The following is a 21,378-nucleotide window of genomic DNA, read 5'->3' on the forward strand; positions in this document are numbered from 1 at the left end:
CCGGCGTCATAATCGTGGGGAGTGAATGGGGCGTGTAGAAGTTGGTTCTCTTGCTCGCTAAAACTGACTGTCACTCTTTGAAAGACTGACTCACGATTTCTCTAATGCCAGCATTTTACTTTGGTTGGAAAATGCCCTATGATAGCGCTTTGTTCTCCCTCCTGTTTGAATTCATTTTAGAAGTTAGGGATGCTGATTTTTCTGGGAAGAAGTGAATTCAGATTCAACATGTTTGAAAAAATTACTTCTTTCCTTTCTTGACTTTCCCCCATTCTTAATATGCCTGGCATCTTCAAAGTAGTTATGAAAAAAAACCTGTGGGGATTTAAAAACTATTTTGCATCCAAGTAAACGTATCTTTTACTTTCATTTGCCCACGCACGGTTTGCAGTGCTCTCGTGTTTTTTTCCCAGAATGGGATCACTGCTGGGTGCTGCAGCGCCCCTGAACCCCAGTGTGGGAGAGCTGTTGCGTGAGCTCATGTACAACCCCCCAGGCACCCGGGGGTCTGTGCACATCATCTCTGTGTTGTAGCACCAGCTGCTCCTCTCAGAAGATATCCTCGTCAAACCAATCCCTCAACCGATCATCTGTCTTGGGGAAGGAAGTCTAATTAGGAGTTTATATTTTATTTTTTAGGATTTATTTTTATTTATTTGAAGAGCATAGTTACAAAGAGAAAGTAATAGAGAGAAAGAGAGCTTCCATCAGTTGTACTCCTCAAATGGCTAGAGTGGTCAGGGCTGGGCCAGGCTGAATGCTGGAGCCAGGAACTCCATCCAGGTCCCCCATGGGGATGGTAGGGGCCCAAGCACATGGGCCACCTTCAGCTGCCTTCCCAGGGAGCTGGATTGGAAGGGGATGCCTGGGACTCTAATTGGTGCTCTGATATGGGATGCTGGCATCACAGACCACAGGTTAACCTGCTGCCCCACCACACTGGCCCCAGGGATATGTTTTAAACTTTAGTAATAGGGAAATAGCCTTGCCTGGTTTTAGGCACATTCATGGAAAGAAACTGACATATTAGGTAATTTTAGTAGAAAGCACTTTCTTTTTTTCTTTTTTTTTTTAACTTTTATTTAATGAATATAAATTTCCAAAGTACGGCTTATGGATTACAATGGCTTCCCCCCATAACGTCCCTCCCACCCGCAACCCTCCCCTTTCCCATTCCCTCTCCCCTTCCATTCACATGAGGATTCATTTTCGATTCTCTTTATATATAGAAGATCAGCTTAGCATACATTAAGTAAAGATTTCAACAGTTTGCTCCCACACAGAAACATAAAGTGAAAAATAATAGATGATTTTTTAAATGATGATGAAATCAGATCAGACCTATTGTCATGTTTAATCCCAGTGAGAGTCAAGTTGGGAATTGCTAATTTCTTCTTTTTTTTTTTAACAGAAGATCAGTTTAGTATACATTAAGTAAAGATTTCAACAGTTTGCACCCCCATAGAAACACAAAGTGAAATATACTGTTTGAGTATTCGTTATAGCATTAAGCCTCAATGTACAGCACATTAAGGACAGAGATCCTACATGAGGAGTAAGTGCACAGTGACTCCTGTTGTTGACTTTACCAATTGACACTCCTGTTTATGGCATCAGTAATCTCCCTATGCACCAGTCATGAGTTTCCAAGGCAATGGAAGCCCCTTGAGTTCTCCGACTGGCGCTGTGGTGCAATGGGTTAACGCCCTGGCCTGAAGCGCTGGCATCCCATATGGGCACCGGTTCGAGACCCGGCTGATCCACTTGGCTGGCGCCGCGGCTCACTAGGCTAATCCTCTGCCTTGCGGCGCCGGCACACTGGGTTCTAGTCCCGGTCGGGGCGCCGGATTCTGTCCCGGTTGCCCTGCGGCGGCCATTGGAGGGTGAACCAACGGCAAAGGAAGACCTTTCTCTCTGTCTCTCTCTCCCCCTGTCCACTCTGCCTGTCAAAAAAAAAAAAAAAAAAAAAAAAATTGTACTCTAGAAAGCGCTTTCAAGAGAAGACAAGCGCATGTGGTCTTGGAACAGTTACCTGCAGTGGAGCTACTGCATCCCTTCCCTGCGGAAGAAGATGGTATTTATAGGAGGAGGAGCTTTTGTACCCCTCTCCTTATCATAAAGCGTGGGCATCTTGCTTGTGTAGGTCGCAGGTCTGATTCTTAGGTGTGACAGGATGTGTTTATCTTAATTTAACCATTCCTCCAGTGACTTGTGCTAGAAAACATGTTTTATCTGACCATTCTTTCCACATGACTTTACCCCTAATCAGTCACTGATTAGTCATTTCCATAGAAAGCCTGTTCCTGTACTATGAAACTCCAGTTCTAGAGTCGTCTTCCGCATTGCAAGCGTGCGTTATGACTATCCTTGCCTCAGAATCCTATTGTTCCAAATCCAGTTTTCATCGTTTTATTGCTTTGGCTGTTGCAATAATCTCTTCGGTATTCTCTGCTACTAATCTTGAATGTTTTATATATAACACACACACACGTACATACATATAGATATGTGTATGTTCTTTTTATATACTTAGAAAATTATCTTGCTCTCCTTAAAAATGTTCAAGGAGTGGCTGGTTTTTCCTGTTGGTTAAGATGCCTGTGTTCATATGCGAGTGTCTGAGTGTGATTCTCAGCTCTGTCTCCTGACTGCAGCTTCCTGCACTGGCTCTCGGAGGCAGTGGTGCTGGCTCAGCTGGGTGGAATCCTGCCACTCAGCTCACTCCTGGCTCAGCCTCGCCCATTGTGATCATTTGGGGAATGAACCAGCAGATGGAATCCCTGTCTATTTCTGTCTCTACCTTTCAAACAAACAAACAAACAAACAAAAAAACCCACAATTACCGGTACAAAGAGACTGGAGATTCAGTTACCTAGAAGATAAACTACAACATTGCAAACCAACCAAACCTAGGCCAGATTTCCTTTAATAGTCCCTGGACCAACAGCATCAGTGTCCCTGGGGCCCCACCCTAGTCTTTCAAAGTGAACAGAAATCAGCTTTATGAAGTCGTTAGTGATTGTGTGACGTAGTGCAGTTTGAGATCTCCTGTTATAGGTAATGGTATACAGGGAATATGGCTCTCCAGGCACTGAGGGCTCTTGAAGTGGCGTGGAGGGCCTCCGACAGGCTTATGCCTCCTCAGCCACAGCCCTCAGCTGACTCATTACCCCCCCGCCCCCCATAACTGTTAGCGTTGAAGCTCTTACCATTTTCAGAACCTGGCATCCTTCCATGCCCTGTGCCTTGTGATGCTGTTCTGACTGTCCCAGAGTATTCTTTCCTACCTGCCTGCCTGCTGAATTCCCACAGAATAAGAGCAGTGAAAAGTATAGGGACAGGCTTGAGATACACTTTGCCCCTTGTCATTTGCTAGATGTGTGTTCAGGAGCTGGGCTTTTCTTATCTTAAAATGAGAATAATGATAAAGTAGAATCATTGTCAAGACTGAATGAGGTGCTCTGTATAAAGTACCTACCATATATTGATCTGATAGAGCTACATATTATACTTCTTCTTGTGGTGAAATTCAAATAGAATAAAATTAGCCATTTTATGTGGCATTTAGCACATTCACAGTGTTGAGCAACCAGCACTTCTCCTTGGTTGAAAAACATCTCAACACCCCCAAAGGAGTACTTTGGGTTCACTTCCTATTCTGTGTCTTTCATCCAATATTACTTTACTATTGTTTCTCATTATAGAGACTTGAGAGATAAGTGTTCTCATATTCATCTTTCATTTTTCAAGTGTATCCAGTGTTTGACATATAGCACGTTTACAATTAGAGTTTTAAGGTAAACGAAAATGTGCTGAAGATCTAAATTTGATCATAAACATGATTAATTTTTGCCAAAATTTAATATATATATTCTATAGGCATTATAGTTCCAGTGATTTTTTTCAAATTTGAACTATGCTGCATTTTGCTCTTTACTTCGGCAGAGTGCCTTTTGATTAAATGGATACATGCATGCATATACACACAGCCACCACAACGTTTACTTAACCAGAGCAGTAGAGTTAGTTATTCTGAGTCATTTCCACCTTGTACTCACTGCTTAGGTATTCACAAAACTTAGATGGTTGTGGTGCATGACATTCTTTCTTTTACCTTCTGGGTTTTGAGTTCGTAAGTCCTCAGGGTAGTAGTTAACATTTATAAAGGACTGTGTATTTTTATTTTTGTGCCCTCACTTGTGTGCCTCATTTAATCTTTATCCAAGAAAACAACAAACTCCATCTTTTATTTTTCAAAACTAAAATTAAACTTATCTACAGATTTACCTTGAAAGTAATACATTCTACAAAGCATGATTTAATTAATGCTGATTGTGTTTCCCAGTGACATGATGGAAATACAATTTAAGCCTAATATTTTATGTGTAGAAGAACATGCTTTTGTTCTAAATGACTAAATTAGTGCTACTATCTCAAATGACACTTGGTTTAATTTTAAAAATATGTGTTATAATAAGGAATTAACAGCATGAGGATTTGAAGAATTTGTCAATGCTTCCTAGGCTGGTTAGAAATGACTTACAAGTTAGTAACATGGTGTGGGGGTGAGAAAGGGAGTTTTTCAACTTGGAACACTGGAGCTCATTAGCATCTTTCAAACCCTAATGCTGTTTTGTTTCAGATAGATTTATTACACTGTCTTTCTCTCCCGTTCACTGCAGTGTGTGAAGGCTCAGTTGGAACAAACAAAGGAGATATATAACCCCTGAACCAATTAGCATAGCTTACAATGTTCTTAATAGGCTTATCTACTGTATATGAGACTTGGGAAAATGACTTAACTTTTGTGCTTCCTAGATCTGTAGGGAAGTTTTTCAAAGTCAGCTGCTTTGTACCCACAATGTAAACCTCACATATTTGATTTTCAGCTTTCTGATGGAAAACTTTCTTTACAATTAGCTGGCTCCAGGGTGCTGCAGCCATTCACTTGAGCCTGTGTACTTACTTTGTGGGGTCTGTTGATGCATGAGAAGGGGCCATGTGACTTGGGTCCGGGGCAGCTCCTTGGCTTCAGCCAGTGAGTGGGGCAGGGGACAGGCCTGCAATTTGTTCAACTAGTACTGACTCCTGGGGCACACTCCCTCCGTCTAACCCCTCCCCTCGACTTTGTCTTCCCTCTTTTTCCTACTTGCCACTGAAATTTGCTTCCTCTTCTGTCCTTGCAAGCTACAGAAGAGGCACATTTCTCACTTTTCCTACAACTGCCCACTCACAACGGCAGACAGGTGTGTGCCGGGGGCAGTCAGTTGCTGGCTGTTGTTAGTGGCATTTCCTAGAGCAAGCTAAGCCCTGCCTTGCATCTCTGCCACATTTTGATTCTCCAGACAGATGCAGGACTGTGCATCTTGTGAATTTTGCTGTTTTACATCTTAAGTAAAAACTTCTTCTGGTTTTATTTTGTGTCAGGTCAAATGAATTATTTAGTATTACTATGTTTATAGCTCTTGTCTATATTCTTGAGGGGATTATACAGAAAATTGAAAGTTTGTCATTGTAAAAATTAAAGCAAGAAGAAAAGCAAGAGGAGGAGGGCCAATGGGAGTGAGGGAGGGAAGGATAGGGTGGAAGGTACCATTATGCTCTTTACAACTATTTTTGAAATACATAAAATGTGTTCCTTTTATATAAATAAAAGTGAAAAATTAAAATAATAAAGTCACAGAATATATTCCAAATTTGAGAGGGTGAGCTTACCCATGTCTTGAAAAAATATTTTTAAGAAATATGTGTGAAGCTGAGGAGACTTGCCTTAGTTTTGACTGATGTTAGGGATTTTAATAAACTGTTCTCAGATGAACCATGTGCAGAAGCGAGGCAATGATCATGAAATCCTCGTGAGTGCTCATAGAAAGCCACTGTTTTTATTTATTTATTTATTTTTTGACAGAGTGGAGAGTGAGAGAGAGAGAGACAGAGAGAAAGGTCTTCCTTCTTTGCCGTTGGTTCACCCTCCAGTGGCTGCCGCGGCCGGTGTGCTGCAGCCGGCGCACCGCGCTGATCCGATGGCAGGAGCCAGGTGCTTCTCCTGGTCTCCCATGGGGTGCAGGGCCCAAGCACTTGGGCCATCCTCCACTGCACTCTGGGGCCACAGCAGAGAGCTGGCCTGGAAGAGGGGCAACCGGGACAGAATCTGGCGCCCCGACCGGGACTAGAACCCGGTGTGCCGGCGCCGCAAGGTGGAGGATTAGCCTAGTGAGCTGCGGCGCTGGCCGAAAGCCACTGTTAATAGTCTCTTCCTTGTCATAAGTACTCCAGGAGAGATAGGAGTGATGCTGATAGAAACCTTTTGGAAAAATATGAAAAAGGAGTCCAAGGAGATACAAGGAAACACAGAATTCTTTATTCATGTATCACTCAAACCTGAGGAGGCTGAGAAAATTAAATAACGTGGCATGTTCATCCTGTACGTTATTTCTACACAGAAACTATTCACCCACTTCAAAAAGGACATGGAAAAATGGAATGAAAAGATACGTTTGTTTTGGTGCAGACTTTTTTTAAATCCACATGTCTGAGGAGGTCTTTAAAAAATCCATGGAAACGCATATTGTTTATAACTAGGCAGAGATTTTGAAAACTTTTTTTTACATAAAAGTAAACTTATTTTCTAAAAATTCAAAAGACACAGACAGAAAGCAGGGACTGATGGAGAGGTGGGGAACGTATTCCCCTCCATTGGTTGAGTCCTCAGATGTTTGCAATGTGGGCCAGGGCTGGAGCTGGGAGCCAGGAACTCAAGCAAGCTTGCCCATGTGGGTATCAGGAACTCATCTCTTTGAGTCACACCTGCTGCCTCCCAGGGTTTGCATCAGCAGGAAGGTGGCTCCAGGAGCCAAACCAAGGTAGGCATCAAACCAGGTACTGATATTGTTTGCAGGCCTCTTAACCTTACCTGCTGGGCCAAATATCTGCCCCAAAGCTTTTTTTTTTTTAAGATTTATTTATTTATTTGAAAAAGTTACACCGAGAGAGGAGAGGGAGAGGGAGAGAGAGAGAGAGAGAGAGGTCTCCCATCTGATGGTTTACTCCCCAGTTGGCCACAATGGCCGGAGCTGGGCCTATCCAAAGCCAGGAGCCAGGAGCTTCTTCCGGATCTCCCACGTGGGTGCAGGGACCCAAGGACGTGGGCCATCTTCCACTGCTTTTCCAGGCTATAGCAGAGAGCTGGATTGGAAGTGGGGCAAGTCTTGAACCAGCGCCCATATGAGACGCTGGCGCTTCAGGCCAGGGTGTTAACCCACTGCACCACAGTGCCAGCCCCAACCCCCAAACTTTTAATTCCATTTATCCATGATCTTTTCTAAGTACTTTGTATTTGTTTCTTAGTGGTAAAGATTGATTTGGTGTAGATGAATATTGGTTTCCACAGGAGCTATTATAAGGGGTTGGGTGGGGGGAGGTACCTTCCACAGTGCAGATGTTGTCAATTTGGTAGTATTAAGAGGAGGGACCTTAAAGCGTGGATTGGACTGTGAGGGCTGCCCCTCCTGACTGGCTATAAGGCCTTTATAATAGAAGCTTCACAGAGCGTTTGCCAGCTCGTCCTTCTGTCTTCCATCCTCCTGTCCTGAGGATTTGGTAATAAGGACCATGTTGAAGCACAGAGAAGCCCTCATCAGACAACAGACCCTGCTGGTGCCTTGATCTTGGAGTTTGCAGCCTCAAAAACTGTGAGAAAATAAGCTTTTGTTCTTTGTAAATTGGCTTTGGTATTGTTAAAGCAGCACAAAATGGACTAAGACAACAGGTTTACAGGCAGCATGATTCGGCGACTTACCCTGCTTTGCTTTGGATTATGTTGTCGATTTAGGTTCCTGTGTCATCAGCAGTTTTGACCTCTCAGAAGTACAAAGATGAGTTAGAATACCCATTGTGTGCTGAACACCAGCAGTGCAGAACAAGTTCTGTCCCTATAGAAAGCGCGCAGGGTGTGTCTCCGAGATGACTGTGGGAGGTTTCTTGGGGCCTTTTGAGTTGTTTAGATTGTAATAAGATGGAGTGGGTTTGGTGTTGGGAGGGGGCAGTGTTTGTAGCCAAGACGACCTGGCCAGATTCATGGTAGCCCTGTTTGTCATTGAAAGCTTTGAAAACTACAAAGGGAAAAAAATAGAGTTGGTTACTAAGGTATCTTGAAACAAGGCTGAAGAATGATATTTCTTCCTGGAAAAAAAGTTAAGTTTTATAATAGCCTGTACACCAGCTGAAGGTTCTCACGGTAAATTGGGCCCTTTGTCTGGTTTTACTGGTGCAAAATTGTCAGCAAGAGCTAGTGGCATTTACTCCAAAATACATAATAATTATCTCTGGCCTTTTACATATATTTTAACTTACTCAACAGATTCCTTTATTTTTTGGTGTAGAGAATTGATAAAAATATCTTTTGCCTATTTCAGCAGTTTGATGTTAAGTAGTTGGTCTATAACTTTTTGGGTGGTTGAGTTTAGGGCAAAAGACTGCTACATATTGCCTAGCATGTTTAATAAAGTTGTTTTCAGTAAGCTCTGTTAAGTATGTCTTTCTGAAGGTAGGATTATACATAATCCTCTATGTCCTAAAAATCAGTATTTTAAGGAGAAGTGATATTTTTAATCTACGCAGCCACTAGAGAGTCTAATATAAAAAATTGGTAGAGAATTTGAGTAGAATACATTTAGCTGATAAGGAAATCATTTAGTCAGGGAAGTTTATAAGTCTTCTATGTGTGTGTAATTTTAAATATATAATGACTACATTTTGCTCTTTTGTTTTCTATAATAGGAACATGTCTGTGCAGTATATTTGAATAATGCAGTGTTTGCAAACAGTGACTAAATACTTATTGTAACCAAACATGTGCATTTTTCTTGATTATCGGAGACTTGTTATCTAGAAATGGAAAACCTCCCTGTGGTGGGCGTTGTCTGGCTGCAGTCGGGAGGATTTCTCACTCCGTGATGTTGAGGCAATGTCAGGAGGTGTTCAGGTGCTCAAATCAGAAGGGCTTGTCGGAGAGAGCAGTCACGAGCCCAAGTTGCAAGGACAGAGTCTCATCATGAAACTCCTGTTTCAGGAGAAGACTCGAGCAGGAGCTGAACCCAACTTCGGCTTGCACAGTAGTGAGCAGGGGTCTTCAAGGGAGAGTGAAGGAACAGAGCGAGGACTGAACAGGAAGCTCAGGAGAGTTGGGGAAGTGAAATCACAAAGCAGTGGGAAGGTACCTGGCTGGTTCATGTGAAACCCATCTGGGCTTGTTTGCTAGGCCAAGTTTGCATTAGCTCCTCGCCTAAGCCTAGAGACAGGTGCTGAACGGAACAAACAGTAAATTATTTTGGCAGCCTTGAGTCTACTCAGGCGGGCCCTGTGAAGTGGGGCTAGCGTTATCCTAGGGCTGTGGCCTTGAGCCCTTGGCAACGTGGGGAGGGGAAAGGGTGTGTGCAGGCATGCCTGCCCGAGTGCTGCCTCAGGATTGCCAACCAGTTTAGAAAAGGGCTCAGCTGATCCAAGCTGCGGTTATGAGGGAGGCAAGAATTGTTGTCGGGCAGTCAGGGTCGGTTTCCGCATTTCCTTCGGAGGCCTGGTCCAAGCTGGGGAAGGTCATACTCCAGCGGCTTCTTTGGCTGATACTTCAGCCAACATTGCTGTCTTTCCAGGTCAGTTCTGTTAGGTTGGGGAGAGGCATAAAGATTAAGTGCAGGGTTGCAGTTGGGTAGGAGGAGTGCGTTCTGGTGTTGTGTGGCACTGCAAGGTGGATATGGCTGACATCTATGCATTGTATATGAAAATAGCCACAAGACAGGATTTGAATGCACTGATGAAAGCTTAAGGAGATAGATTTGCTAGTTAGCCTGAGTCAGTCTTCACCCTCTATGTACACAAATCAGAACACTATACTTGTGTAATATACTTGTATAAATCATTATACTTGTATAGTGTAATGAGTCAGATAATCATTCTTAGGTACTTTTCTGAGAAATATGCCCCTTTGTTAATGTAAATAGGTTGACTAAGTTTCTCATAGAAATAACCATGAGGGGCCAGCGCCATGGCTCACTTGGTTAATCCTCTGCCACGGCGCCGGTATTCTATATGGGTGCCGGGTTCTAGTCCCGGTTGCCCCTCTTCCAGGCCAGCTCTCTGCTGTGGCCCGGGAGTGCAGTGGAGGATGGCCCAGGTGCTTGGGCCCTGTACCCACATGGGAGACCAGGAGGAAGCACCTGGCTCCTGGCTTCGGATCAGTGCAGCGCACCGGCCGTGGTGGCCATTGAGGGGGTGAACCAACGGCAAAAGGAAGACCTTTCTCTCTGTCTCTCTCTCTCACTGTCTGTAACTCTACCTGTCAAAAAAAAAAAAAAAAAAAAAAAGAACCATGAAACACATGTCCTGTGATTTCCTGATACATGCTTTTTAGGAGGCAGTTTTTTCTCCAAGGTTTTTGGTTGTTGTGTGAAATGAGATGTAGGCAGGCAAAGAAAAAAAAAAAAAAAAGTAACGTCAAAAGCATCTGTGTCTGTTTGCCGCACTCTGAATTCTATCATAAACCAGTACCTAGGATAATAGGTTGTGGTTTATCAGCCCTTGAATTATCTCATGGTGGTGTGCTGGCTGATTCATTATTCAGTGCATGTTTTGGAGGGGTTTTATGTTGACAGAACCAGGAAAATATTAAGTGATTTTAGGCTCATGTGGGAAGATTGGCTCATGCAATTTATGTAAAATGCTGTAAAGCTTGTAATTTCTAGGAACCATGGAAAATTTTCTTAAATTTCTTAAAAATTTGTTTGCAAAGCATTTTTTTCTTTTTTAGAGTGTTGTTTTAAATATAACACATCCAATTTTGACTTGAAAAGATGTAAAACCCCGCTCTTCAGAGAAATTGTGACTAACGAACAGCCAGGGGTAAAAGAAAATAGACATCTGAAGCAGTTCCAAACGATGATGCCACTGGCAGGAAAAGTGTTGCTTTCAGGAGTGGTGGCCTCTAGCCGGTGCATTCAGAAAATCCATGCTACAGTTGTACCCCGAGCAAAATATTTCATGGCTCACCTTTATAACAGTGCACAGGCAGACATCAGTGTAGCTGATACTCTTTCTTGAAGATACTTTCATGGGAGAATTACCACCAGGGAATTATCTGTAGTTGCGAACTATAATTTAAATTTAGAACTTATTGTAAATTATTATAATTAGAATTATTATAGAATTATATAATTCTTAGAATTATTATAGAATTATTATACCTTAGAATTATTATACCTCCTCCCTTTTTTTTTTTTTAAAGATTTTTTTATTTATTTATCTGAGAGGTAGAGTTACAGAGAGTGAAAGGGAGAGACAAAGTCTTCCGTGTGCTGATGCACTCCCCAAATGGCCGCAATGGCCAGAGCTGAGCCGATCTGAAGCCAGGAGCTTCTTCTGGGTCTCCCACACCATTGCAGGGGCCCAAGCACTTGGGATATTTTTTAATGCTTTCCCAGGCCATAGCAGAGAGCTGGATTGGAAGAGGAGCAGCCGGGACTAGAACTGGCGCCCATATGGGATGCTGGCACTGCAGGCAGAGGATTAACCTGTGCCACAGCGTCGGCCTCAAGAATTATACTATTGATAGCACTGAAGAAAAATGCACTGCGTGATGAATAATGAACTCCAACTCGCAGGTCACAGATGAGGTTGGTACAGAATGATGATGCGAAGGCCTGCCCCAGTGGGGAGAGATGTGGCTCTCTGGCTCCCAACCTCCATATTGATGGAAGAGACACTGAGTCCTGTTGCTTCCCAGAAGGAAGAAGTGTGCTTTTCTAGCAAGAGGCATTTCCTAGAGAATATAAGAAAAGGTGGAATAGAATCATGGCTTCTCACTCGCTCCTGTAGCCACCTGGTTTTGAAATTTTTAGATTTTTATTTTCATTTTGCTTCAAGGAGAGAGAAAGGCCTTCCATCTGCTAGTTCACTCCCTGAATACCCAAAACAGCCAGGGCTGGGCCAGGCCAAAGCCAGAGGCTTGGAACTCAGTCTGGATGTTGGCACTGCCTCAAGTGCACAAGTCCTTACCCACTGCCCCTGGGGCACGTTAGCAGGACTTGCGCGCTCTGGTGCAGGACACAGTTGGCTCAGGTGGCATTCTCACTGCTACGCCCATTGCCTGCTTCAGGTTGGGAACTTTGGGAAGGCTGCATATGAATTAGTAGGGATGCAAGAACAGCCTCCTAGTTCTGGAGGCTGGCTGTCTGAAACCAAGGTGTCAGCAGAGTAGGTCTCTTCTGAGCTCAGGGAGGGGGGATTTCTTCCCTGTGTCTGACTTTCCCAGCATCTGATGGTGTGCTGCCTATCTCTGGCGTCCTTGGCTTGGCAAAGCTTTGCTGAATCTCTGCTTTCATTTCTATGTGGCCTTTTCTGCCTCACTGAGTAGGCATCAGATTTTCCCTTTATAAGGACAATAGTCCTATTGGATTAGGCCCCACCTTCATGGCCTTGTGTGAACATGACTACCTCAGTAAACATTCTGTCTTCAAATTAAAGTCATATTTTGATGTACTAGGGGTTCAGACTTGAAAGTATCTCTTTTGGGGAACACAGTTTGACCTGCTACAGACTTGCTCATTATGGTAGTGTTACGGGACTAGCCAGTGCTGTGGCCCAGTAGGTTAGAACACAATTGGAATACCATCATCCTATATAGCAGCATTTGTTCATGTTCTGGGTATTGTGCTTCTGATCCAGCTCCCTGCTAATGCACCTAGGAAGGCAGAGGAAAATGGCCTGAGTACTTGGCCCCTGCCTCCCATGTGGGAGACAAGAATGGAGTTCCAGGCTCCTGACTTCAGCCTGGTGCAGGCCTGGTTTTTGTGGCTATTTATGGGGTGAACCAAAGATGGAAGTTCTCCCTCTCTGTCTCTTCCTTTCTCTATCTCACTCTGCCTTTTAAACAACAACAACAAAATTTGAAAAAAGTTAATGGTGGTGCTACTTCTATCAGAAAGGAGCATGAATAAAGTTGGTGGTGAAACTTTGACCAGCTTAATTAGGATTCTTTCATCTTCAAAGGTACCTGCCCTAGTCAGGTTTTCTTGTCTTTTGTGAGACACACGTAGAAATACATAATGATAATTTATAAATTAGATGAACATAAACATAAATCATAGGTGTAAAAGAAAGAGATGAAGAACTCAAGCTCTGAGCCTGACCATGTCTCAAATCCTGTCTCTGCTAGCTAGGTGACCTTGGGCAAGGCACTTAAACTTCTATAACCTCAATTTCTTCAGCTGTCAATGGAAAGTAGCGATGGTATCTTCCTCACGGAATACTGCTTGCAGGATCAATGAGATAATGCTCTTAAAACCTTAAATACAGTGTGTAGCTTGTAGTGTGAGCACTGACTGATCTTTGAAAGAAGGCAAGCAAAAAGCCTGGCTGCCTCTTGGAGACGTTGGGGAACAGGCCTACTGCAGAGTTGGGAAACTTCTGGCTCCTTACCAGGTGGTTCGGCTCACCTTTGCCATTTCTCTGACCCTGCCATGATTCCTGCCCTCTTCCACTTTCGTGTCTGTGCAGTTGTACTTGGCATCCAGCTGGACAGTGGACTGTTTTCTTCTCTTTCATACTGTTCGATTTATTGTGTTTTCAGAGCAGGGTTTGACTTTTCGTCAGACAGATTATTAGGGGAAAAGGGTAAACATCAGAATTGAGCTCCTAGAATAATAAGTGCTGGTTAACAACTTCCTCTCCACCTCCAAATATTTGAGTAGTTTTAGTGTTTGTACCATTGCAGACTTGGAAATGTATGATTTATTCCCATTGATGAAATAATAAGAATATCATGTCTACACTTTTTTTTCCAGGGTAGGGAGAAAAAGAGTTTGCCCCTATTCATTTTTTAAACTGATGGAGTCGAATACAAACACATTTTTCTTGTTAGCATTTCTTGGAAATATGGAATGTGTTTGTGTGTGGCTTAGAGCTGTCCCTGTTGGTTGTAGATCATTATTAGACAACAAAGAGGGGGTTAAATCAGAAACACACATTGGCATGTTTAGAAGACAAGTTAATGAGAGTTCAGGATTCTAGGTTATATTTGTATAACTTATGCGTTTGTTTATCAACTGTATTTATTTATAAACCTTTAAAGAGGGAAGGATGGGTTTTGACAACTTCCAAAATATTTGACCAACTTTTTTCAGGATCTCCTATGTGCAAGGCATGGGCCACGGCAGAATTTTAGGCAAGGGATGGGGATCGGGGAGTCATCAGGTATAGTAAGGGACATAATACAGTTGGCTAAAGGGCGTTTGAAGGAGAACTGATTCCCAACTGGGGAATTCAAGGAAACTGTTTCTTCCTTTAAGGAAGAAAGCTAAAACTCACTTTGACAACGATATGAGACCTGTGGAATTGCCAAATAAAAGCTACAGTACTGCTATAAAATAAGTTGCTTAGCGTGTGAATAAAGTTTAATTTTTTTAATACAGATTTATTTGAAAGAGAAATAGAGGGGGCGACAGGAGACCGTCCTTCCACTGGTTCACTCCCCAAATGGCCACAAGAGTCAGGGCTGCTCCAGGCTCAAGCCAGGAGCTCAGAACTCCAGCCAGGTCTCCCATGTGGCAGGCACCCAAGTACTTAGCATCCACTGTTTTCCCAGGTATGTTAGTAGGGAGCTGGATGGGAAGCAGAGCAGCCAAAACTTGTACTGGCACTATGACAGGGGATGCTGACTTGACAAGCAGCAGCTTAACCGGCCATACCACAATGCTGGCTCCTGAATAAAATCTAGAGAGAATGATGGGAGGGCAGGATGAAAATAAACAGTAAAAGAGTGGAGTGGCAGGTTGAAGGATTTGGACCCTGTGGTAGGAAATTAGAAGCAGCTGGAAAGCTCCAACAGCATTTTAGTCGGTAATCACAAGGGCTTGAAAGTTGGCAGTGAAAGGAAAAACGTAGAGAGAATGATGAGATGTGTCAAATATTGTCAAAGTAATATCCACAGGACTTGATGTCTTAGAGCATGAGAGGGAGTGGAAGATGGCCCCAGTACGTGGATCCAGGGTATGTGGAAAGACTGGGCCATCGGGAAATGGAAAGACTGCCCGAAGTTGTTACATTTTGGCTATGTTGACTTTGGAGAGTGCAGCGTGGTGATACCCAGGTGGATGCCCCTGACAAGGCGATTGGAAATGTGAGAGGGACTTGGTGCATGGTACTGATGGTGAGCTTACTGCTAAGCCACTGACAAGACAGTTGAGTTCTCTGGGTTAGACGGAATTTTGAAGAAAGTGGACTTTAGGATTTGGTGGAGAAAGTAGCAATGGAAAAGGAGAGAACATGTACTTGAGAGCAGAATGGTAGAGGAAAAATTATTATGAAAGAAATGTGGTTGATAGCATTGACTATTTCTGTGAGATGAAGGAGGTTATCCCTTTCAAAAGAGTTTTGAGCTAAGAGTTTGGGGTTCCAGATCAAAGCATGTGTTCTTACAGAGCCAAGTATTAAAAAAAGAAAAATGAAAACTTCCTTTGTATTTTTTCTTTGAAAATAACTGGAATTTTTGCTTTGAAACACTATGATGCATTGTTTTTGCTACTTGGGAAACTGTTTATGAGAGATAAATCATAAGGTTTGTAAGAGCTTCTTTGTCTCTGGGAATTTGGTATGTCAATGATGATTAAATTTGATTTTTTTTTTTTTTTTTGACAGGCAGAGTGGACAGTGAGAGAGAGAGACAGAGAGAGAAAGGTCTTCCTTTGCCGTTGGTTCCCCTCCAATGGCCGCTGCTGCAGCCGGCGCACCGCGCTGATCCGATGGCAGGAGCCAGGATCCAGGTGCTTTTCCTGGTCTCCCATGGGGTGCAGGGTCCAAGCACTTGGGCCATCCTCCACTGCACTCCCTGGCCATAGCAGAGGGCTGGCCTGGAAGAGGGGCAACCGGGACAGAATCCGGCGCCCCAACCGGGACTAGAACCCGGTGTGCCGGCGCCGCAAGGTGGAGGATTAGCCTATTGAGCCACGGCGCCGGCTCTAAATTTGATTTTAATATCAGGACACTCTTTGCAAGGGGCCTAATGTGTAATGGGTGCTGAAATATATTTTACGTGCTTTTTTTTTTTTTTTCTAGTGCCACATTTCTACACAAGGGCTTTTTACAAAGCAGGGACTCAGTAAATGCTGATTGATAACTGGATGGTTCAAAATTGAAATGTTAATTTTCAGGAGTGAATTTTCTCCAATAATGAATAATGCAATGAGACTTGATTACTCAGGAATATAAGTGGAATTTGTGTATATGTGAGTGTGTGGCGGGGGGGGGGGGTGGGAAGAGGGGGAGAGAGAGAATGAATTCTTGGAGTTGAGGATCCTGAAGGTGGGCTTTCATCTGAACCATCGACATCGACATAGAGTAGGTAGACCTGCTGCAGGACTACTTAGGAGCTCCATGTATGCAGTAGATTTCTCTTGGCTTAAAGAGTTTGCCTTTCTACTTTGTTTTAAAAACACTTTGCCTTTTGGTGTCCTCAATGATGCTATATGACATTTTAATTTTTCTATTAACTCACCGACTCTACTGAGGGTCTGGTGCTAGATGTTCTGTGGGTTGAGGGAATACCAAGATGAATGATACAGTTTCTATCCTTGAGACATATGCAGTTAGTGGGGGAGACAGAGAAGTAAACAGATGAATCAAAATTCAACCGCTGTAGGATATGAACAAAACCCTGTGGGAGCATCTACAGAGGAGGCGGCCCTTTGAGGAACTGGAAGGATATCTTATATTTTGTGAGTCAAGTTAAACATTGTTGGAAGGCAGCAACCTAAGTAGTTCACAAGTGATAAATGAATCAGAAAATTCTATTTCATTTCCAGTTTCTGGCAACTCTGAAGCATTCTTGACAAGAGAATATGGCTCAACTCACCACCAACTGCAGTAATACTAAAAATTACTTAAGTAGTTAGGGGACTTAGAACTATGATATTCCATGGCAATTATAGTTAGGTTCTTCTTCCACTTGCTCACATGGGCCAAGTAAATATTGAAAGTGATAGCACTTGGCTTTTCTATTTGTTTTGTCTGTGGTGTTTGGCATGTACATTGATTTGATTTCTCAGTAGATTTGTGATATGGAATGTGGATGTATGTTCACCAATGTGAAGCACATGGGGGATGTTCATCCACTCTGAGAAAATCTACGTGTGACTGTGTGACTCCTTGCACAGAACCCTGTTCAGTTCCAACTGGCACTTAATACACACGATGCAGAGTTGTTTAGCAAACAGGGATTCGTCTGTAGCTCTTCAGATTCTAAATAGCTAATGAAAATATTCAGAAATAGTCCAGGATACAAATGCAGTACCTCATTCAATATGATTTTTAAACTCTGAAATAGGAGGTTCTTTTATTTACTGCCAGCTGATTTTTCCCCTTTCTAAAAGGATTCACCCAGGGTTCTTGTAATTAGGCGTTTACCCAGTGCATTTAAGTGTTGGTTTCCAGACCATTAACTCCTTGACAGAAGATTGCATAGGCAGAGCTTACCCCAGTGTTAGGAACAAGCCTTTCAATCCTATTGTTCATAACGGATCAAAGAGAAGCAAAGAGAGCCAAGAGAAGGGTATAGTTCCCTTTGGTTCAGTGTTAATTTTTGGAAATATCTTTTCATTTTCATATCATGTATGACATGCTGTCATGTCCTATTACAATGACATTGCCTCTCAGGTAATGTAGGTAGTCCAGGGTAAGTTTTACCTGTAATTTAAATGTGCCAGATACAGACTTGGTCGCATCAGAAGGGTAAGCTGTGAGGCAATGTGTGTTTCTGTGATTGATGGAAATAAGATTCCATAAATCTCTTTCTGTGTTAGATAAATTGTACGTGTTCTGTGAATGTGTGGGCAAATTAAGTGAGGCAGTGTCACGTGAGACAGAATCGACTATCAGGGGAATAGTTAACAAGAACAGAATCTCCAGACTCATTTATTCTGGGGCAGCATAAATACACCACTGACAGAATACGGGGATAATTAAGTGATAGAGTCATCCTAATACAGAGATTGAAACTGAGATTTAGACTGGATAGGAATAGTCTGTATTAAGAAGAAATTGTAAGTGAATGAAATTAGTTTAAAACTTTAAAGATTTCAGATGGTTGATTAAAAACAGAATTATCTAATTCATGTTTAACTACTTAAAAATTATTAGACCTTCTTTAACATAATGGACTTAAAAATTTTAAAGTCTTATTTGAGACTGTTTGCTAATGGTTTGGGTAAATTTTAATTGGATGCAGAAATTAGCATTTTTCATTTCTGTTTTTTAAAAAATGGTGCTGGTTCTCTGGGGATTAAAAAGCAATAGGAAATACTACTATAAGTTGAACCAAAATTCAATTAAAATTCCAGATACCTCCTAGTAGAAATTAATTACTGAAAAACAGCATGAATTTCTATAAATTTTTCTGAAAAAGAATGTATGTGATAATATAATCAGTGTGCATGCATGCACATTTCAATATTTCAATATTTCTTGTTTGAAAAACAGTTATATTTTATAAGAGATAATATGTTAATTATAATAAGATTTTTATTTCTATAGAACTTTGTAGTTTGCAAAACTCTTTTATGTTTATAATCTTATTTAATCTGTAAAATAACCAGATAGGGTTCCTTGATAGCAGTTTGTAGATAGGGAAACTGAACTGAAGCATTGAATAAATTAGCTCTTTCATTGTGTATTTATTGTTTAGTCACTTAGTAGTCATGCTTTGTGTGCAAGGAGGCAAAAAAAAAAATTGCTCTGGTTTTGGAGGCAAAACTAGCACTTAGCTCTTTGAATTTCCAGTTTTCTTACCCTACTCATGTTTGATGCTTTTCAAATGCAGTTCAGGTTATAATTTAAGTAATCTCTTCTAATAAGCCTTCTTACTCAGCAGGGTTTGAAACTGTTATTTTGTATTAGGTTAATATATTTTTCTGCTGATCTATTTATATATAGGTTTTCTATAATAAGCCTTTTGTTTAAAACGTCAATTTGTTGTAGCCAAAAGTTTTGTCCATTGCTATATCAAATTCAGGTGAGTTGTTACATAATCTTCTTCTCTGGTATTAACCACTCACAGAATATTTCTTACTGGCTTGTTCTTTTCTTTGAATGTCAGAGCAAGAGAGTAATAAAGAGAATCTTCCAATTCCAAACCAAGCTGAATAAGATTTCTCTTATTCAGTACTAGGCTTGGTACTTTGTATGATAAAGAAAAAAAGATGAAAAAGTCACTTATAATCCATATGATTATAACCTGGTAGGAAGAGATGTTAATAGGTGCTTTACAAAATTTGCTGACTACAAGGAAGGAGTACTTAAATTCTCTGGGAGCACTGTTGGTAAGAGAGTAGAGAAAACTGCCTAGGAACTTACTTGAAAGGATAAAAAGATTCTGCATGTAAATGGGCACTTTGAAATGTTGCCACAGGGGACTGTCTAAGGGCATAGTGGGTTAAGTGGCCACCTGCAGCCACAGCATCCCATATGGGCACTGGTTCCAGTCCTGGTTGCTCCACTTCTGATACAGCTCCCTGCTAATGTGCCTTGGAAAGCAGTAGGAGATGGCCCAAGTGCTTAGGGACCTGCACCCACGTAGGATACCTGGATGAAGTTCCTGGCCCAGCCCTGGCTATTGTGGCCATTTGGGGAGTGAACCAGATTAAAGACTTCGTCTCTCTCTGCTTTTCCCTCTCTGTAACTCCATCTTTCAAGTAAGTCTTTAAAAAGAAAAAGATTGCTGCAGAATTTAAGATGTATTTATTTGAAAGTCAGAGCATGTATGCGAGAGTGAGAGACAGAAAGACAGAGGGAGAGACAGAGATAGATCTTAGATCTACTGTTTCACTCCTCAGATGGCTGTAGTGGCCAGGATTGGGCCAGGCCAGACAGGAACTTCATCTAGTTCTCCCATGTGGATAGCAGGGTCCCAAACACTTGGGCCATCTTCCTATGTTTTTCCCAGGACATTATTTTATGTTTTATTAACCACTCATTTTTTTTTTTTTTGTTTTATTACGGAAAATTTCTGATACATAGAAAACAACGGAGACTAGGAACAGGATCTACCAGTCATCATTCAAGGCTAATCTTGCTCCGTTTTTACCTTCTATTCCCCAAGACGCTGAAGCAAATTCCAGACATAATATTTGACTCCTAAAAATGCCGATATACATCTCTAAAGCAAAGGAACTGGAACCACCAAGGCATTTGGTATCTAAGCCTACCTCGTCAGGGAGCGTCACTCTGTGTCTTGACTTCCATAATTTGTACAATGAGATTTATAAATGGGCTATAACGTTATTATTTTTCTGCAACACAAGAAACGGTGGTTAACCCTCACGAGGTTCTCCAAGAGAGAAGCTCACCACATAAATCCAGGTCAATGCTTCATTTCCCAAGAGCCCAGGGAGCCACTCGCGAACGCTTCCTTTCAAGGCTGGGACCCCAGCCACCGTGGGCGGAACGCCGCCTTGTAGGGTCCGGGTGGGTCTTCCTATTAACCATTCATTTTTAAACAAGAAAAATACTCTTTAGCACAAATCATGAAGCTTCCTGAAAGAAAGGGGCTCTTGAGGGAGATGTTTCTAGATGAGAAACTGTCACCAGGGAGGGGCACTGTAGGACCAGATGCTGATTCTGTTATCTCTTGGAAAGTTTCAAATTTTCTTTAAATTCACCAACTAGACCATTGGTTTTAATTTTGTCAGATTTCTTAAAACCTTCATGATTATTCCTTTGGAATCTTAAGTTTTGCTGTCTGTTTTGATAGCATATTTTTAGGAAACATTTTATTGATTTGAAAGGCAGAGTGACAGAAAGGGAGAAACAGATCTTCCGTCCTCTCTATTACTCCTCCAATGCCCCTAACAGCTGGGGCTGGAAGAGGCCAAAGCCAGGAGCCTGGAACTTCATCCGTGTCTCCCATGTGGGTGTCAGGGATTCAGGTAATTGGGTCATCATCTGCTCTTTTACAGATGCATGAGCTGGAATCTGGATCAGAATTGAAGGAGCTGGTCTCGAACCAGGCACTCTGATATGGGATGTGGGTTTCTCAAGCAGTGGACTACTGTGCCACAAATGTGGCACAACCTGCTGGGCGACAGCTCCTGCCCCTAAGTGTGTATCTCTATTTCTTAAAGAGTTATTCGTTTGAAAGGCAGAGTTATTGAGAGACAAAGAGAGGGAAATCTTCCATCTGCTGTTTGATTCTCCAGGTGGTCATAGTGGCCCGGGCTGGGCCAGGCCATCTTAGCTGATAACCCATGGTGCCCTGGTGCCTCCCTTCCCTTCCTCCTGGCCCCTAGTTGTGTATTAGTTTGTTACCTAGGGAGTATCTTGTGGCCAAGGATCCTCTGT

At 42.3% G+C, this 21,378-nt stretch overlaps 1 protein-coding gene across 17 annotated transcripts in view; it reads left to right on the plus strand.

Moving 5' to 3' along the window:
* Positions 1–21,378, plus strand: part of TMTC2 (transmembrane O-mannosyltransferase targeting cadherins 2) — a 447,603-nt gene that overhangs the window by 102,693 nt on the left and 323,532 nt on the right. For 3 of the 17 annotated variants that reach the window (XM_089307528.1, XM_089307531.1, XM_089307536.1), the window contains exon 1: positions 6,714–6,863. The exons of 7 other annotated variants lie outside the window; for them this stretch is intronic. In XM_089307528.1, coding sequence (XP_089163654.1) covers positions 6,772–6,863 — 92 coding nt within the window. In that variant the 5' untranslated portion in view covers positions 6,714–6,771. Of the gene's footprint in view, positions 1–6,713; positions 6,864–7,433; positions 7,692–9,530; positions 9,651–21,378 lie in introns of those variants that run through there. 7 more of the 17 variants (XM_089307529.1, XM_089307533.1, XM_089307534.1 and 4 more) reach the window with 6 other exon arrangements.

The sequence above is a fragment of the Oryctolagus cuniculus genome, chromosome 11, assembly GCF_051225735.1.
Source record: "Oryctolagus cuniculus isolate XC-2025 breed Fujian yellow rabbit chromosome 11, ASM5122573v1, whole genome shotgun sequence".
In the NCBI taxonomy this organism is placed as follows: domain Eukaryota; kingdom Metazoa; phylum Chordata; class Mammalia; order Lagomorpha; family Leporidae; genus Oryctolagus; species Oryctolagus cuniculus.